General features: G+C 35.3%; 1 protein-coding gene across 1 annotated transcript; it reads right to left on the bottom strand.

Moving 5' to 3' along the window:
- Positions 1–2,629: 2,629 nt before the first annotated feature.
- On the bottom strand, positions 2,630–10,343 carry LOC145766032 (uncharacterized). The gene is made up of 5 exons (XM_082577685.1): positions 10,154–10,343; positions 6,171–6,300; positions 4,634–4,761; positions 3,261–3,329; positions 2,630–2,706 (listed from the first exon to the last, which is right to left on the bottom strand). Exons 1-5 carry the CDS (start codon positions 10,341–10,343, stop codon positions 2,630–2,632), a joined length of 594 nt encoding a protein of 197 aa, XP_082433811.1.
- Between the last annotated feature and the right edge of the window lie 8,684 nt (positions 10,344–19,027).

Genomic DNA, 19,027 nt, shown 5'->3' with positions numbered 1-19,027 from the left:
TCAGCAAATGTCTTGAAAACTGAACTGTCTTCAATTTTCATCTTCAGTGCTATAAACGTTTATAGCACATTTATTGTATACCACTGAAGACGGACAGTATATTTTTCAAAACGATTGTTAAACAAGAGCTTAGTACGTAAAGTTTGGGCTCTATTTTTTGGCTCTGCGTACAATTCACTTTTCTGCTTGGAAGTAACAACAGCAACAACATATGTCAATACTGATAAGCTACAAAGCTTGAACTCATCCACCTTTCTGCAACTATCGATTTGACAAGACGAACAAAATGTGAAGAGCGCATGGTTCCAAAGAAACGCGGCGTAATCAGTCAAAGCAAAGCTTCCGGCGCAACGAAATTAAGATACAGATTTTCAATTTTTATCATTTTTTGATGAGATGGCTTTTGACTTCTGCTGTAGTGCTGATAGGTTTAGGTTCGATTCCAGGTCAAAGCATGGAAAAAAACTTAAAAACGGCATCGATTATGTTCTTTTTTTCGTAAAGCGAGGATGATAAATCGAGGAAACAATATGTTCAAGTAAAGATATAATGACCCAAACTGCCAATTATGGTAGTCGCCAAAAGACCTTAGCAGTAGGGGAGCTACAATAAATGAATTGTAGTATTACTATTATCATTTCTTGAGACTCGTTCTATGAATCAGGTCAATGACTGTTAATGTATTTGCTTTTAGTTCTGGTAGATCTTAGTTCGATTCCAGGTCAGTGTATGCCGTAAAACCGTATGATGTTACTCACTGTATTTTGTCCTGCTGTAAAGTAGTAGCATTAAGTTATGGCAATAATGTAGTTATAATAATATATAAAAATAGATAACACAACAATTGAAACAGTAAAGGTGAAGGATCCATACTCAGTCATTGAGCTTCGTTGACAGAAAAGAATATGTCCTCATCATACTCAGCCTTCGGCATTAACGAGAGTAGGGTAGTCCTAGTCAGGAAATGTATGCTGGTATCTTAGTCAGAATACTAGCCTACATTTCTTTATCGGTAGGCCCACAATTTTGAAAAACTGCTGGGTACTGGTAACTTTACGAGATTTCTGTTTTGGGACCGAAAACCTGTTTAAGATTTTTGATTTATTTTTTCATATCATACTAATGCAGTTATTTGCAAAAAGTATTTGGGAAAAAATGTCCAGTTATTATCGTAAAGATGGTACTGAATGAACACTGACTATGCTTTCATTGTAATATTACACCAAATACTAAAAGTAGTTCTGTTCAAAGATGCAAGTTTCATGCAAAAAAGATTGAATTTGATGGATTATCTACGGTAATTGGGACACAGACAGGTCTATAAATGTAGGTTAAAGTTAAGTCAGCCTTCTTTAACTAAATTAAAGCATGGCCATGATTAAAGGTTTTGTTGCCTGTGTTTTCTTGATAACTGTGGACTGTGGAGTTATTAGACCAGGGGTCGGGAACCCATTACTCGCCATATATGACTCTTCGTGATGACATCTGGCTCACAAAAAGTTTAATCTTAAATTTTTATTACAGTTTAAAGCTGAAAATACGCTCAAAATGCACCAAATTAAATGTACTTTTTCAAACTTTTGTGGGAGGTCCCCCAGACCGCCCACTGCATTTATCATCTTCAGTAATTAAACGCATGGCCCCACTTTTACAACTCATCACCTGCCACTACATGTTAGTTGCATAAAGTGTTATAGCATCATATGGTTCTTATGGAAATACATTTCCAAAAATGTAGCTTTTATAGCTTTTTTACTAAAAAAGGTTCACGACCTTTGTATTAGACTATACACTACCTCAGAGATTGTGAGTAATGTTGCGCTTTTAAAAATATAGTTGCAAAGACAAAATTTGGGCAAATTGTGTTTGCTTCCCAAATTTTTTTACTCTTCTACGGCTATGGGCATTGGGCAGTGGGCACTGAAGATAAAAACCTTGGTAGGTAATTGACAACAAATCAATTGAGTTGAGTAACAAGCTGCCATACAAACGACACAAATCCAATAAAAAGGAACAATATAAAACATTTTCGCAGCAGAAAAACGATATAAGTTCGAAACATTATGGCAGTTTTCCTTACGAATCAGCTGATCACAGTCATGTGACTCAACAGTCATTATTATGAACGTTCTTCTCGAAACATTTTTGATATGGGTTCAATTCCCACCACTGCAATTATTTTTTTACTTCTAAACTGAGTACAAGAACAATCACAATGACTGCAATCAAATGATTTCATAAGCAAAATTGTCCTACACTTCTTAACCGATGCGCTGTGGAGCAATAGTGGCGGCAAGTTTGCGAGGAAAATTGTCATACGTTAAAGTCTCTAGCCTGCCGTATTTCGAAGCTGATAAAAAAACAAGAGTTTTCTGTTTAAAGATGGAACACAATGAACTCATGTAGCCTATCTGTCAGGGTTTATAGAGCAATAGGATAGGAAGTCAACAATATTGTATAAAGATGAATAACACGATACGTTCTACTGGTGCAAACTAAGCCGAGCTATCACAAAATGTAGGCTATAAAATGACAATCTGCTTTTACTTCGACGTTTCGTCAATTGAACACGACTGACTGCCGCTAATTGGGTGGATCATAATGGAATTCAAGTATCACTGAATGGAATTCAAGTATCACCAGACTCCATTTGTTCATCTCCGGCGCCAACACACGCCCCATCGTCAAGCCGCATTCCATTTTTAGCTGGACAAAGATGTTGCAATGATAAGATAGTTAAAAAAAAACAAGACATTCGATGTTCCCTTCAAATGGTAAAATTGAATAAACGCTTTATACAAAGTAGGTTGCTGTGATTTGGATAAGTCATGAAAAAGAAGAGGATCACTTCGTGAACGTGCAATCTGGAAAGTTTGGATGCAGGTGGCAGGGAAGATCGACAATGGTGAAACCGTTTCAGTAAAATATGATTATTCTCAGTAGGTATGACCAATGAACTAGCCCAAGGTTGAAAGTTGTCAGTCCAACCCGAAATGGGTAAACGTGTAGACAAAGAAGGTGTAAAATTATGCAATCATCAACAAAATGTTTCACTAAACAGTTGGGATAGTAAATGATTTACGCTGCTGTGCAACAAACAAATAAACAAGCAAAATTAACACTATTGTTAACGCTAAAATAACGTTAAGTAAATAAGTTAATAAGTTAATAAGTAAAGTTTTTTTAGAGTTTCTGTAGAGTCTTTAACAAATCTTGTGATGTTACTTTGTTTTATGTATATCAAGACAAGTTCCAAAAACTTGAAAACACAGCGAACAAAGAGGCAAACATAATCTTCATTGTCATTCCGTATATGATGTCACAACCTGCTATAAAAACAAGGATACGAATTTGATAATTGAAATGATATTAGATTCAAACTAGAAAATAAAAACACGTTGCATTTTATAATCATATACTGTAATATTTCAACGAAATTAGAACAAGTTAAATTATTTTTGTACAAGTTGAGATTTTAGTGATATTGCTTTCGAGTAACAATAAACCGAGATAATGAACAACCTGAAATGCTTAAACCATAGAAAACAAGGTTATAATTTGAGTCCCATAGTTTAGATCCAAATTAAATCAGCAATTGGATAAAACCCAATATTGTAAAGTCAAACTTGGTTTAAATTTAAAAATATTTTTGACACAAAATAGATTCGAATGTTGCATATTTTAAATAAAACAAGTTGTCAAAGAGGATTTTGTCTGCATCACTAGCACAGTACCCTCATTTTCTGTCGTCACAGACTCTCTAATAATCATCAACTTTGCAGATCGCTTAAACTTTCGAATGTGGCTTTAAGTGAAAGTTTTGTAAAACTATTAAGATATTCTTAAATGCTGGGTGAGGAACGACTGTCTTATTGTTATACACAAAATATACGGATTAAATTAGCTGCAGACAGTGCACACCGTTTCGGCCTTCCGGCCTCCTCATTAGAGTAGGTGCACTGGGTATGGCCACGGAGATACTTTGTGCAGTTCATGTTGGAAGCCACGAGTTGATGTAAACAAAGAGGTAAAAATGCATAAAGTTTTAGCCAAAAGTAAAGCTCTAACTCGGTTCAAAGTTGATCCAACTTATAACTTTTGATGAGCAATATTGAATTTAAAGCAAACCAATTTCACGTCAAATTGCGTTAAACTACCTTCCAGGTAACGTCGACAAAATTTTGTTCTCAATGAACATGGAATAGCATGTAGAAAGTTGAATATGCAATAGCGTCTATAGCGCAGTGGGTTAAGTGATCGTCTTTGCGAAGGACGAAATAGTAAGATAAAAAAGTAACACCCGAATCCCGCCCTATGTGCGCTTAAGAAACGCAATTCAAGAACGGCTCTTCATTTAGCGGCACCTAGAGAATGAAATAATTTGTAGATAACGACCCTTAATAAGGGAAATTTTACTCCGTCAAAAGCGGGAACTGGACTATTTCAGTGCTTAAAAGCATCTACAAGCATATATAACAGCCAGGATCCCAGACAGCAAAATTTGTTACTTTTACATTTATGTAACGTCTGCACTCTGCAGACTGCAGACGAAGCTTTCAAAGATTTCTCAGTCCGAGTATATAGATTGGGACAATCAGCCAACTAAGCAGTGATTTCAATTCGATTAAGATACCTGATCCAGTAGTTGTATCTTCTTGCATAGATAAGGTAGTTGCCAGGAGTGATTGGTTCATAATCAGAATGTCTGCTATCGTATTGTTATTGCAGTTATTGGTACTGCAGCATGTAATTTCGCAAGATCTAATCAAAAACAATAAAAATCAAATAACGCAACAATGGATTCGTGCGTTCCAAAAACAAATTATGAATGAACGTGAGCCCTGATAGCTCAGTTGGTTAAGCGCCTGAGTTTATGAACAAATAAACTTCAAAATTAAGATGCTGTGGTTTGACTCTCTGGGTGTGCACTTGAGCAGAGCATTTCGCTTGACTTGAAGGATGGCTGCTAGAAAACCTTGAATGGCCACTTTGCAGCCTCCTGTTCCTGTGATGCTATCATCATTTTTTTTTCATTGTGATTGTTTCAACAGTTTATCTACACATCGTGTTTTGATTTATGGTACATATTTTCTTTTTTAGCGGCAGCCAATAGACATCGATCTCATCTTGTCCATTTTAAGGACAGCTCTCCACTCAGTGGCACCTAGTGGATAGAATAATTTCACAACAAGATTTCAATTACAAGAGGAATTTTAAACTTTGACAATTTCTGTGATCGGACCTGTGTCAGTGTCAAGTCTCTACAAGGATGCAAAACTGCCAAGATTAAAAGTGAAAATATTTAAAAGCGTTGTCAAGTCTATAACTATACTTGTAATGTTGTTTCTCCGCCTTGTATGGAAAGCAAGGCAAGTCATCATTACTCAAGTTTGTAGTATAGGATGACTCGTTTTATCAGTTGATTAACTGAAGAAGTGAAGAAATGACTTTCGAGATGAGAAGTTTTTTTTTTTTGGCGTAAATTTATCATCGAATCAATGTAAAAATAAGTAACTTTGCTTGTCGACTTAGTAATGTTGGTATTCTACTGTACGTTATATGTTACTTTTCATGCAGCAAAATCCTTCATTTTTACATTGATTCAACGTCTGAATTGTTGAATCAATGCAAACAAACGTTGAATCAATGTAAAATTGACGGAATTTGCAGCCTGGGTAGTTATTGACTTGAGTGTTCCGACCTTGCCAGCACACCAAAGCCGACTTTACATTGGTTCAACGTTTGCAAGCCTTGGATCAATGTAGAAAAGCAGATTGCTAGTTTGAGAGTACACGAACAAAAACAGAATGCCCAGTTCTGTTCCCTATGCTGCCTTTCTTTGAAAACTAAGCCCAGTTAATGCAACCTGGGTATAGGTGAGCGGCGTTTTGTTCAACAACCAGATTAATTGCGAGCGTCCAGGCAGCCTATTAATTTGTTCTTAAAACTCTTATGTCAAATAAAAGCACTTATTCGATAACGTTTTTCTGCAGTTGCCCATATTTCAATATTAACCTTTAAGTGTTTAGAAAAAAAAAAACATTTCTTATCGCTAAAATGAAAATACTACTTTGCTTGCAAACCAAATGATATTTTGTTTCATTACATTGATTTTATTTTAGTCGATCATTGACTGAAAACTAAGTCCATGCATTTCTCTTTTTACTTACGATATTGTGAGATCTTCTGGTTCAAATAATCCCGTTCCATTTTCTTCAGCTGTGAGCGTTGTTTTAAGAAGAGTCGCGCATTGACCCATGCATCTTTCCTTTGTGACGCATTCTCCGGTGATGAGTGCAACTGTGTGAAATAAATCATCTGCATGTTTTGGGCAGTCAAGTATACCCAGATACCATATTAGTCGTTTTTTTACATTGATTCAACGTCTGCAGGCGTTAAATCAATGCAAAAAACGACTGATTTGCTGTCTGAGATGTAACAAGAATAGCAATAGCCCCGATAGCTCAGTTAGTTAAGCGCCTGACTTTACAACTTAGCCTTATCTCCTTGGAGAGATTTTCTAATAAGCAGTAAGTAACTTACTTTGGTCTTAAAACAAATGAAATAATAATTAATTATTATAGCTGAAACAAAAGAAAAAAAGGTTTTATAAAGTTATGTTATTTACACTTTTGTAGAATACTGAATGAACATATTGTTTTTATTGCTGTTTTCTAATTTTGTGAGAATATTTCTGGTCACCAAAATCAAAATAAATGATTTTTTTATTCCAACTTCTGCTCACCGCGGTTACATTCTCAATACTAAATTTCAGATCTTCTATCTTTAGATTACCAAGCGCAGTGGAAAAATTTCCAATCGGTAAAGTAATTGTAACGCTTTTTCAGTGATTTTCAATTTTTTTGTCTCGGAAGACCCTTTGGTGCCCTTGGTGAGGTCGTGGCCCGCCTCAAAAAAAGTATTTGAAATTTTAGTCTATCGCGTCTTCTAATGGAAACGAATGTTTTATAAGTTTTGAAGCGAAACATTTCCCAGACATCTGTCATTTTTACATTAAATCAACGTCTGCGGACGTTAAATAAATGTAAAATGATGGGTTTTACTGTCTGGGTTAGAAGTAACGTTAGATTTTTTTTTTAAAGCAAAGACGTTATGGTTTTACGAGATGAAAAGCTACGCTGGTAAAACGCCTTGTCTGCTTCCTTACTAGGCTTCAGCGGAAAAACACTAAGATCTCGTTATAGGTCGACGTGCCATGAAGAGACGCTTTTAAAACTGTCAATATGTTATGCACTAAACACAGGGTGTGATTTAACGCTGCCACACCCTGTAGTGAAATTGATAAAGTATGTAGCAGTTCGCGTAAAATGGTTGCTGTAGTTTAATTAATCAATGCAGTATTCTACTGTAGAACCGTAATATCATTATTTAAAATTATCATGGAATTTTTATCGCAATTTAATCTAATTTGAAGACTTAAGTTGAAAAATTACGTAAGTCCAAAATACAACTTTAAAGATAAAGCATGTTGAAAACCATTCAACGTTAGTTAATCTTTTATTTCTATGCAACACCAGCGTACGTTATAACGAAATTAAGCCGATTTTTAAATCAAATTTTGTGCGAGGACAGTTATCGGTAATAACTTAATTTTCACAACATGGGACTTCAGTAGTTCTGCAAGTTAGGTCTTCATTTTGTTTTTTGGAAAACTTTGCTATAGTTTATTAGCTAACCCAGTAACCTGATGTACAGGCATTACAACGTAATATACAGTAGTTGGGTTACAACGCAGTATAATAGGAATGTATATGTACACGTATGACATCGTAATTAGAGTTATTATTTCGTAAAAACATTACAAAAATTAAACTCAAATTGAAGAATACATTCGTAATCGACCACATGTTATGACTATAATGACAATCATTGTAATTATTACATCATACTTACAAGGTTATGCCAGGCAGCAAACCAACCATTTTTTACATTGATTCAATGTCTGCAGATGCTGAATCATTGTAAAAATTGGTTGGTTTGCTATCTAGGACTAGACCAATGACGAATACTCAACGCTTCCAGCAACAATAAAATAATCCAAACCACTTAAAAGATTTTGAAGCAAAACTCAAATTGAAATCGAAATAAAGCCAATCAGAACCAAAAGTGTAAACCGCACAGTCAATAAGTTGTTATCATTCCAATATTTAAATTTTTTCTTATAATTTTTTTCAAGTGCTAGTTTTATCCTCAACAACATCTGCTCTCACAATCAAGAATTTCTTCCCATTTCGCTGAAACCATCTTTAGTCAATTTTTAACATTTGCAAATAAAGTTTGTTTTAAGCATTTTTATTTTCTCTGATACTTATCAGTGTTTTTTATCTTTCGTCATTAATATGGCCAGGACTGTGAATAAAGTAATGTAGGGTAAGCCATATCAAATAACAGGAAAAGTGACAAAGCCAACTTTAGAAAGATGAAACGAATGTCAGTAGTTGGTTGAAACATAGTAAGACTGTAACTTCCACTTCCATAACAACAAAATAAAACGGCAGTTTGATCTTTAAATCATGTCTATGAGTCTCTAAATACATCTAACTTAGATGAAATAATGGTTCTTTGTTCTCATATTGAATAAAAAAATATATGTCGGGGACCTTTGAAAATCCTTTGTCTTTGTTTGGCCAAACAGTGTTTCAAACGCCATTTAAATACAACAACATCTGCTCTCACAAGAAAATCAGAAAGATTTTGTTTTTGTCAAGATTATTGACCTTTGAAATGTCAAGGGTTAGGAATGAAGTATTTTTGGCCCAGAGTAAGTAAATACTTTAACTTTAAGATTAACAATCCATTTAAGCGTATCCGGACATCATTAATGTACTTTTTCCAAACATCACTGTCTCTCACCAATTCTACACAAACACTATTACAATTTGGGTAGAGAAGTAACTTTTTTAAACCATATGCAGATATAACTCAGCAACTACAGTACACTACATTTAACATTGTAAAACAAAAAACAATAAGCGAACGTTTTCGGCTTGTCATACAGCCCTTTTCAAGCCTATAACAAAAATATTCGTTTTAAAAGAAATACTAGAGAACTATACAGTAAAAATATGGTCAAATCTAAACATTTGAGAAACTGCTTGTATAACTCACACAAAATGATAACTGAAACATTACGCAGCACAACGGTCAAGTATTTGAGAAGTAAAATTAATTAATTGTTCATAAAAGGACTCAAGCAGATTACACAAGATGGACAGAAGCACAACACGAGGTAGTGGTACAAACAAAGCAAAAATACGAGAAGCACAACACGTGACAATTCAATCAAAAACGGTTAAAAGATAGGAGGCTCCGCCAGCAAATAATTGCCTGTTGAGCCCTGAGTTGAAAGATTTGATGATCAACGCCTCGTGAGGGTTGGTGTCGAGCTCGGACAAACAATTACAAACAATGTCGAAGGACTCCAATGAGAGTTTATTGTTTGAACAAATGAACACGATAGGCAGTTTCTAATATGATCTTTAACTGCACTATTTTTATTAAAATTAACTAAATTCAAAAGCTCCTCTACTCTCGTCGCCAAATGTCGTGTAGTCATACCAATGTGTGTCGAACTCGCATCATGCGAGCAAGTGAACTTATACACGACGTTTGAACATAAACTTCTTTCCGCTTGTGTTCACACGTCCTGTACTTGCTGGCGGAGCTTCCTATCTTTTAATAGTTTTTGATTGAATTGTCACGTCTTGTACTTCTCGTATTTTTGCTTTGTTTGTGCCACTACCTCGTGCTGCGCTTCTGTCCATCTTGCGTAATCTGCTTGAGTCTTTTTCTGAACAATTCATTAATTTTTCTTCTCAAATACTTGACCCGTTGTGCTGCGTAATTTTTCAGTTATCATTTTGTGTGAATTATATAAGAAGTTTCTCAAATGTTTAGATTTGACCATATTTTTGTTGTGATACTGTATGATTCTTTAGTATTTCTTTTACAAAAAATATTTTTGTTATAGGCTTGAAAAGAGCTGTATAACATGCCGAAAACGTTCGCTTATTGTTTTTTGTTTTTATGATGTTAAATCTAGTGTTGTTGTTGAGTTATGTCTGTTTATACTTTAAGATTAAATTGCTGAAACACAAAAACAATAAAACAAAAGTAAACCAGTTTTACTTACAAGACAGCCCTAACGCTTCTACATTTCCTTCTCCACGCATACAGAAAGTTTCCGTTTCCTTTTCACATTTTTTGGTTGTCCAATCTCCTTGTGGGGTTATCACTGGAGGTGTGGCTCTCAATTCAAACCCATTTCGGCATTCCAATCCAGCAGCAGAAGCACATAGCAAGCCAAATATTACAATAAACATCTTAACTGTTACTATATTTCACTTTCTATAGCTTCTTTTTAGTGCTGTTTAATTGAGCATAGACTATAATTTGTTTATGTATTTCACAAAAGCTGAAATTATTTATGTATAAATTTATTCTTTTATTCACTATCTTCTGTTGTTTTTGTCACTTTTCACAAGATTCAACGCAACGGCCTTCTAGCAGCTTGTCGCAAAAGGGTCAAGGAATGCTTTTTCTTGACAAGTAACTTGTTGTGACAAAAAAACTGTGTTAACAAAATTTTAGTACCTACGTACAATTAGAGATGTGGAGATTTGTAGAATTTAATAACGCCATGTTCGAATTTCACCCTTGTTTTGGATTTTAGTATAAAGAAACAAATTCATCTCAATTTCAAGATCATTCATCTTCACAATAATAGTTCAACCGAGTCAGCTCCAATGTTCGTTTTCTTTTTATCTTTTCAAGTAGAAATACAAGTCGATCATAAATGCCTAAAGTTTGACGATAAAGTAAATACCCCTAGAAGTGGTCATGCTACCCCACTAAATCTAACCCCCTGAAGAAGTCAGTCGTGTCTGATTGACAAAATGTCGGAATAAATACGGATTGTCACCTGATACGTCGTGTAATAGTTTTGGTTATTTCACAGCAAAAAGCGCGTATCACGTAATTGGTCTAAATGGTTTGTAAAGACTTTCATTTCATATTTAATGTGCTGAATGATGTTTATGATGATTACTAGGGCAACCAATTTTTTGACCTAAAAACTTGAAATTTTGACTTTATAATTTACAAATTTTGACCTAACTTTGACAATAACTTTCTGCGTTTGCAACCCAAATGCGAAATACAAAGCACATTAGAAATCAAACCGTTAGGTAAGGATATCTTCTTTTTTTAATGAAATAAAAGAAAAATGTGGAAGACTCAACGACACCACAGCTAACGAACAGGTAATGAAAGTCACTCGAAAAACTGCAAAAGATAAATATGGAGTGTCTTTAAATATCCCGAAATTACTGAGAGGGTTCTGCAGTATTATACTTCAACATCAAGTAATGTTTCACATCATCGCCTTTGAAGTTCCTGTCTTCTGTCATTCACCTTTAGGTGTTGAGGTAAATTCAGAAGCGTAATCAAGCAGTGTACTACGAACTTTAGAAGAATTTGATTGTTTAACCTTAGGCATAATTATAGGCTAGCTAAAGACAAATTTGAGAACATCAGGAAGCTAAAACTCAATACTATGTGTATAATGGTTTGAGCATTCATCTAACCAAGACCACCAAAGACCACGTTACCTGCCTTCCACACCTAGCCTACTTAATATTCAATCGTCAGTAGCGGGCGAAACAAGATTATTATTTAAGAAATTGCAACAAATGGATGATTACGTCAGAATAGCAACAGGAATTGCAACAAAAAATCAGTATCTGTGTAGCTTTAATAAAATATCAATAGAGAGAAGAAAAACTATGTTAAAAGAAAATTTTGACCTAACCATGAAATTTGACTTTTTTTTGACTTAATAACTTTGAAACCTCTCTTCGTGTCAGCCTGAAATTTAGTTGATGGACGTTTTATAAACTTTGAACAAGGCTGGAAAATCTTGACTTTATTGACTTTTGGTTGCCCTAATGATTACACATTCAAAAAATGTTTTTCTCTCTATGTCTTCAACACGTTCTTTGCATATTTACTGCTAAACACAGTCTGTTTAAATCTCTTTGCTAAATTATCATCATTAAGTTCCTTCCTCTCGTCGAAGGTTGCAGGTAATGAAGCGTCAATGCTTCTCTGTTATGAACATTTTCTGTTGCAAAATATGATTATATTGCTATTGCTAAAGCTAAGTATGATTCATAAATTTCTGCCTGTTTTTACTTTAAATCTGTTGGTCTGTTGATCTACAGTACTTTGTTCTCGTTGGTCTTCACTGCTTCGAATTTAAGTTTATTGTTGAAAGTTTTTACGTAATTTAACGCGAAAAGTAACCGCTCACACATCATTGGCCAATCTTTAAAATATTGTGTATTCTATTTTTTCTTGCCATCAATCGCGCTGCAGTATATAACTTTGTAAAATTTTATTTTGTACGTTTATGCGCTCTGAGGATGAGCATTGCATGGTGCGCGAAACGTCAGTGAAGTAATAAACCAACCTGTTTATTGTTGCTTTTACTTTTAATGTCATCATATGAGCGTGGCAAATAGTCCTAGAAACGATACATCTGTTAAAATAAATAGCTCGCTTTGCAATCGACTGAATATACTTCATACATTAGGTCTACTTTTATTTATTTTAGGGGTCGAACAAACAAGTATGTGAAACATGTTTTCTTGTACAAAGTATAATAAACGTTGCGCAAATAATGCCTAATTATCCTGAACGTGACTTCGAAATCCAATTGAAGATCAGACTGAAATAAAAAATAATTTATATATCTCTTTTGTAAACCCTACCACACCTGATTGGACTCTAAAAATTACAGCTATTTCAAAGCTATATTGCATAACCTATACCAAGATCTTAACTTTATGCCTACACCACATCATACTAAAACTGGAACCAGTTTTCAAAAGTGTGTCAAACACTTTGCAGTTTAGCTTATTGCCTTAGTTCCGAAGCAAATCGCACGCGCTAGGCGGAAGTCGTCAGGTGGGCAATCCAAGATAAGTGCTTCCCAAAAGCGCGTGTTTCAAAGTACCGGGCAAGCACAATGTGCCATTTTACATTGATTTAAAGTCTTATACGACGGTTTTTTTACTTAGTTAGATGACTTTTACTTAATTGGATTTGTTCATCTAAAGATGCTACAGACATTTAAAGAAGAAAAGCTTACTGAATGAGGATCAGCACAACTCATAAATCTGTCAACCTGGCAACTGACAATATTTACTTGAACTTTCATTGACGTTGAAGTAGTCTTTGATTAAGCTTACCATTTGCTATAGCTCTAATAACAGTGAAAAAGCTTCAACAGAAGTAGAAAATGTCAAAAATAAAGCACAGAAAATATTTTCCTGATACGTTTTCTCAGTACTGCACATTAGGGTGGAGTGAAAATAACTTTTTCGCGAAATTCAAAAACATAGCCCCCTAAAAAGTTGCTTTTGTTCATGAAAAACACATTTGTGAAAAAAAAAAATAAAAAAAATAATGTCTTGATGAATCTCAATCTACAAATCAAAGATGGCCGCCAACTTTGCTTAAAATACAGTAAATTCACCATAACTTTGCCAATACTTGCCCAATTTACATCATATTTCAACAAGCTTTCCTCATTCATGTCATAAAACACTACAAATACATATGATGACAGCGTGAGCAAATTATGACGTCACCAAATCCAATATGGCCACCAAATTATGTTTTTTTGCATTTTTTTCATTTCTACTATTTCTTCTTTCATTTTTTTTATAGATATATAGGCTGCATTCTCTACGTATGATTGTGTATTGCAGACCTGGTCAAAAGTGTTCATCTTATACCAGAAATAGTTACAGTCGTGTCCAAATTAATTGACTCAAGCCATGTTTTTCAGTTAGCCTATATTGCAATGTGTCGTAGAATTTCTGATAAATCAAAGAAATACCAGGCAAATGATTATTGGTAGTAGTATTGATAAAGCCGGGGATAAACCAGAAACATAAAAGCTAGAAAAAAGAAACAAAAGAAGAACATTGTTAAAGCATTGTGAAATGACCACAAGAAGTTGTGCAACTTAGTCGTCTGCATCATCTCAGGTTTATCACAGTGACAGTAACAGTGACACAGAATATCCTAACAATAGTGGTACATAATTATATGGATGCTTCCTGTCCAAAGAAGAGAAAGGTCTTCTCCAAATCTTTGCAAACAATGGCAACCATTTGTGACAGATATGGAGTCTCAGATAGGGCAGCAGAAGCCATAGCGAGTTCTGTTCATGCTGATGTTCAAGGCGGCAACTCCTTGGTGATCGACAGAAGCAAAGTTTGCAGGAAAGGATGAAGAAACGCGCAGCTTTGTCAGGTGAAGCCAGCACAAAGATTACAGGTTTATATTTTGATGGCCGAAAAGATAAGACAATGTTGCAAAAGAGATTGATGGCAAATTTCGTCGTAAAATAATATCAGAGGAACACATGACAATTATAGCAGAACCAGGATCATTTTACTTCGGGCATGTTTTTGCAAGTAACGGGACAGGGGCTGAAATAGCTTCAAAGTTGTTAGATTATTGAGAAAAAAGGGGGGTAGATACAAATGAACTCAATGTAATTGGTAGCCTACTGATTGAACAGGCGTCAATACTGGTGTAAAGAAGGGAGTCATTCGATTAATTGAAGAGTCACTAGGTAAACTATAATGGTGTATCTGCCTGTTGCATGCCAATGAGATTCCTCTCAGGTATCTTTTTCAGAAGATAAATGGTCCAATTACTGGCCCCCATGGATTTGCAGGACCAATCGGCAAAGCCGTTCATACCTGTGACCGTCAACTACTGGTAAATTGTGACAAAATACCTTGCGATTTAGAGCACATACTGCAACCCAAAGACTTAAGCACCGATCAGAAGTATCTGTTTGAAATCTATTTGGCTATTAGCAAAAGTTGTTGCTCCTTGGACCTTTCACTCAAGTGCCCTGGTACAATTAATCAAGCAAGATGGCTGACTTTAACAAATCGCATATTGCGGTTGCATATTTCAACAGAAGCACCGTCGATAGAATTGAAGACAGTTGTCACCTTTATTTTGAAAGTGTATGCACCGATGTGGTTCTCTATTAAAAAGGCATCTTTGTGTACAGATGGAGCAAAACATGTCCACAACATGGTAGACAAGGCCAGATATTTTGAGGATGAGCTTAAGAAAGTTGTTATGAATGCTATCCAGAGAAATGTCATTCCCTGTCATAACCAGGCTGTGGAACGCCATGTTAAGCTTGTGACAGAGGCTTCAGGCTCCGTTTGTAGAGGAGATAACAAAGATGGTTTCATCAGGGCTCGATTAGAGAGCAGGCGCAAAATGCCAAAGTTTGACAGCAATGCTGATTTCAAAGTTTAGAATTTCAGTGAAGGTTACACTGCACAGGTCATTCTGGGGTGAAATTCATATCCTTGGACTTCCCAGAATGCCCTTGGGCGACAAACGCATTCCATCCCCGGTTTGTCCCCTAAAAGGTTCATGTGTAGCCTGTAGGACTACCTCCACGTGGCGTGAACTGGAAACGTTAATTCTACGGGCTTAACGGCTAAACGTCCTATCCTACTCTGTTGCAATTATTGAAGGTATTTTTAATTTCTAGATGAATACTACAGTAAATAAAGCTTCCATCTGTATTTGCTATTATCAAGAGGAACAATCGTACCTACGACAGAAAACAGCATAACCATATAACTGTCAAACGTTGGAGCAAATCGAAAAAGAAGTGTGTAACATGGATAGGACATGTAAAAAACTGAATTTGGCGGCCATATTGGATTTGGTGACGTCATAATTTGCTCACGCTGTCATCATACGTATTTCTAGTGTTTTATGACATGAATGAGGAAAGCTTGTTGAAATATAATGAAAATTGGGCAAGTATTGGCAAAGTTATGGTGAATTTACTGTATTTTCAAGCAAAGTTGGCGGCCATCTTTGATTTGTGGATTGAGCTTCATCAAGACATTATTTTTTTTTATTTTTTTTTTCACAAATGTATTTTTCATGAACAAAAGCAACTTTTTAGGGGGCTATGTTTTTGAATTTCGCGAAAAAGTTATTTTCACTCCACCCTACTGCACATGCTGAAGTAAATCCTGAATGGCTGGCTGCTATATCACCCTATTTTGATAATTAGATTAAAAAATGACAAACTAAAAAGTTGAATTTCCACTTTTTTAAAGTCAAAAAAATTATGCAATTGATTGAGTTACAAGAAATGCAGAGAAAGCCGAAAGCTAGTGCATTTCGCTATTACCACAGCGAACTCGCAGCCTCAGGCTAAAACAGGTCGTGAAAATCTACATTGTGAAGTTAAAAAAATTACTTTAATTTCGTTCTCATTTTTCAATGCTAGTCCTTGTCCCTTCAAATTAAATTCGCTAAAACAAAAATTACTTCTACGGCAGCTCGTTAATTTTCAGCCTAAGATTCCTTGTCTTAAATGCATTTTAAACTGTGTTTTATTCGTAAATAATCGCGTTTTGACACGAGTTAAAATCAATGAACATTTATTTACTGTAACCTTGAATGAAAAAGCACGGGGAACTTTTGAAAACCGAAAATTCACTAAAAATAAACCTTGGTTTGGTTTGGTTTTGAATCTTTATTTTCGGACTGACAAAACCTTGATAGGTTATTCCTGGTAGTTTCGCATACTTGTAGATACTCTTGACACAGGGCCGGTCACCGAGATTGACAGAGTGAAGTTTTCGATTGTTGAAGTCTTGTTGCCGGGAAATTATTCCATTCACTAAGTGCCGCTGAATGGAGAGCAATCCTGAAAGTGCGTTGCTTAAGTGCACACCCCGAGAGTCGAACTTGCGCCGCGTGATCTTGAGCCGGGCGCGTAACTACTGAATTGTTCCATCCATATCTTTTGTAGCTTTGCTTCACGTTGTTTGAAAAATTGCAAAGACATTCTCAAAATAATCATCTTACTCAGGTTCGTTCCTCGCATCGAAGTTTGGAGACAATGAAAAGCCAAATTTTTCTGTTGTGAGATTTTTCATCTGCAGTTTTGTAGTAGAATCATGTCCAATCGTTAACGACCAGCTCAGTGGATGAGGGGTTTCGACTTCCGCTTTATTGCTGGTTGATCTGAAATCAATTCCAGGTCAGGTCAAACTAAAAGACTTTAAAAACGGTAATTCTTCCTTGCATAAAGCAATGAGGATAAGTCGGGTAATAATGTGGCGACGTTCTAAATCTGATGCAAAACTAAACATGAGTCCTGTGGCTAAAAGACATTTGCAGTTGAAAAGCGACAGTAACTAAAACCATCACATTGACAGTAGTTCAACGAGCTCTGAAAAGCAACAGTAACTAAAACCATTTAATGACAGTAGTTCAAATTCTGCAAAGAAATTTATACTCACACGAGTCAGTTCAATCATATATTGCTAAAAATCGATTTCGATCAGCTAGAAGCTAAGCTGATCATCTTCAGTTAAGCTAAGCTGGAAGCAAACAGCACAGCATTTTGACACCTGTCAGAAGATACTTCATTTTCTTGATAGTTTAAATTCTAGGTCGTTTGCTTTTCTTTCGTTTTCGGCTCATTTTTCGTTCAAGTAGTTGTGCTTGAATAGAATTATTGCAAACCATGTGGCTAAAATACACCAGTTTCATGGTCTTAATTTCAAATTAAGTAGAGCTCATATCAGAAATAATTTAAACGACTTTGAAGTAAAATTTTGATTGGTTGCGACGAGTTTAATATTATTTTTCTTGTCAAACATTTTGTTACATTTTGAACCGTCATTTACTACTTTAATTTTAATTTGTTTAGTTTTGATCAAAGATCGTTTCGAAAAACTTGCTTGTTTGTATCATCATCGTAGATACAGTTTGCTTGTTTGCTTTGCAGTTCGTTGTGATGGTCAGAAATAAAAACAAACTGAACTGCTTTTTAGTAAAAATCTACCAACAGGCTTGAGTAAGGTTAGCAAAGCTTTTGACTAACTTCAAACTTTTCTAAAGCAAAGTGTATACCTAAATGAAGTCACCTCTGTTAAATGGCAAGGATAAAACTTTGGCGTTCTGAAATATTTCTTACTTGCACCGAACGTTGTGAAAGATGTCCTTCTTAAGGAAATGACGTCATTGTTGGCTACATGACAGTAAAGACCGTATTTAGCAAATATTTGTAACTTTGAATAATGGTGAAACCACAGGGAGAGGCTTGACAGTATCATAGTAAAGAAAATTGCTCTTTTACTTTCATGCTTTGTTTACATATCCACAAATTTTATTAATGACATATTTTCACAGGCTTTTGGTTAACTAGGATACTAGGATGTGTTATGTTTAAATAGCAACATGGTACATCACATCAGCAGCTGCCTGCTGATTTGCGATTTTTACGGTCGACTGCTCATATCGAGATGTGAGTTAGTACGGTATCGGTGCGAATTGTTGTAATACGCTACATACAACAACAATGGTACGGATTACTTATTGTCAGTTTACAACAGCTAACGCCTGCTCAAGAAAGAATCTTTTTTAACAGTATTGTCACATTATTACCCTATTTATCCTCACTGCATTGTGTAAGAAAGAATTCAATCCGTATAGTTTTTAAAGTTTTTGGTATGACCTAACCTGTAATCGAACCGAAGTCTATTAACGCGAGAGCCGAAGAGCTGATGAGCTGATGCGTGGTTGTGCAATGTACACTAGCTAGCCTACTTGTTCTGTGATGATGAGAAAAGAACATTTAGCCTTGAGGCATCTGTGTACAGGATGTGCAGCGCTTCCACAAGGCTAAAACTCTAACTAGGAAAATCTATTCTTTCAAACAAAAGCTGTCCTTTCAAACAGAAGCTGTCCTTTTAACCTTTAGCTGAAAAACTGTTTCTTTCAAGACGTATAATTTAATACAAAAAAAGTTTATTTTCACGCTAGTCTGTATATTTAAAAGCTTAATTTTGGTCTGTTAAGGCTAAATATTTTGTAGTAACGCCTTTTGAAATGCATAACTTAATTTTTTTTTTTTTTTTTTTATTCT

Source organism: Aplidium turbinatum, chromosome 3, assembly GCF_918807975.1.
Source record: "Aplidium turbinatum chromosome 3, kaAplTurb1.1, whole genome shotgun sequence".
In the NCBI taxonomy this organism is placed as follows: Eukaryota; Metazoa; Chordata; class Ascidiacea; order Aplousobranchia; family Polyclinidae; genus Aplidium; species Aplidium turbinatum.
This window is presented reverse-complemented; position numbering and strand designations above follow the sequence as displayed.

Coding starts and splice junctions, on each gene's coding strand:
- LOC145766032 (XM_082577685.1), bottom strand. CDS start 10,343: ATGTTTATTGTAATATTTGGCTTGCTATGTGCTTCTGCTGCTGGATTG. Junction 6,301..10,153: donor AGAAGCGTTAGGGCTGTCTT/GTAAGTAAAACT, acceptor TATTTCACACAG/TTGCACTCATCACCGGAGAA. Junction 3,330..4,633: donor AGATACAACTACTGGATCAG/GTATCTTAATCG, acceptor TTGTTTTTATAG/CAGGTTGTGACATCATATAC.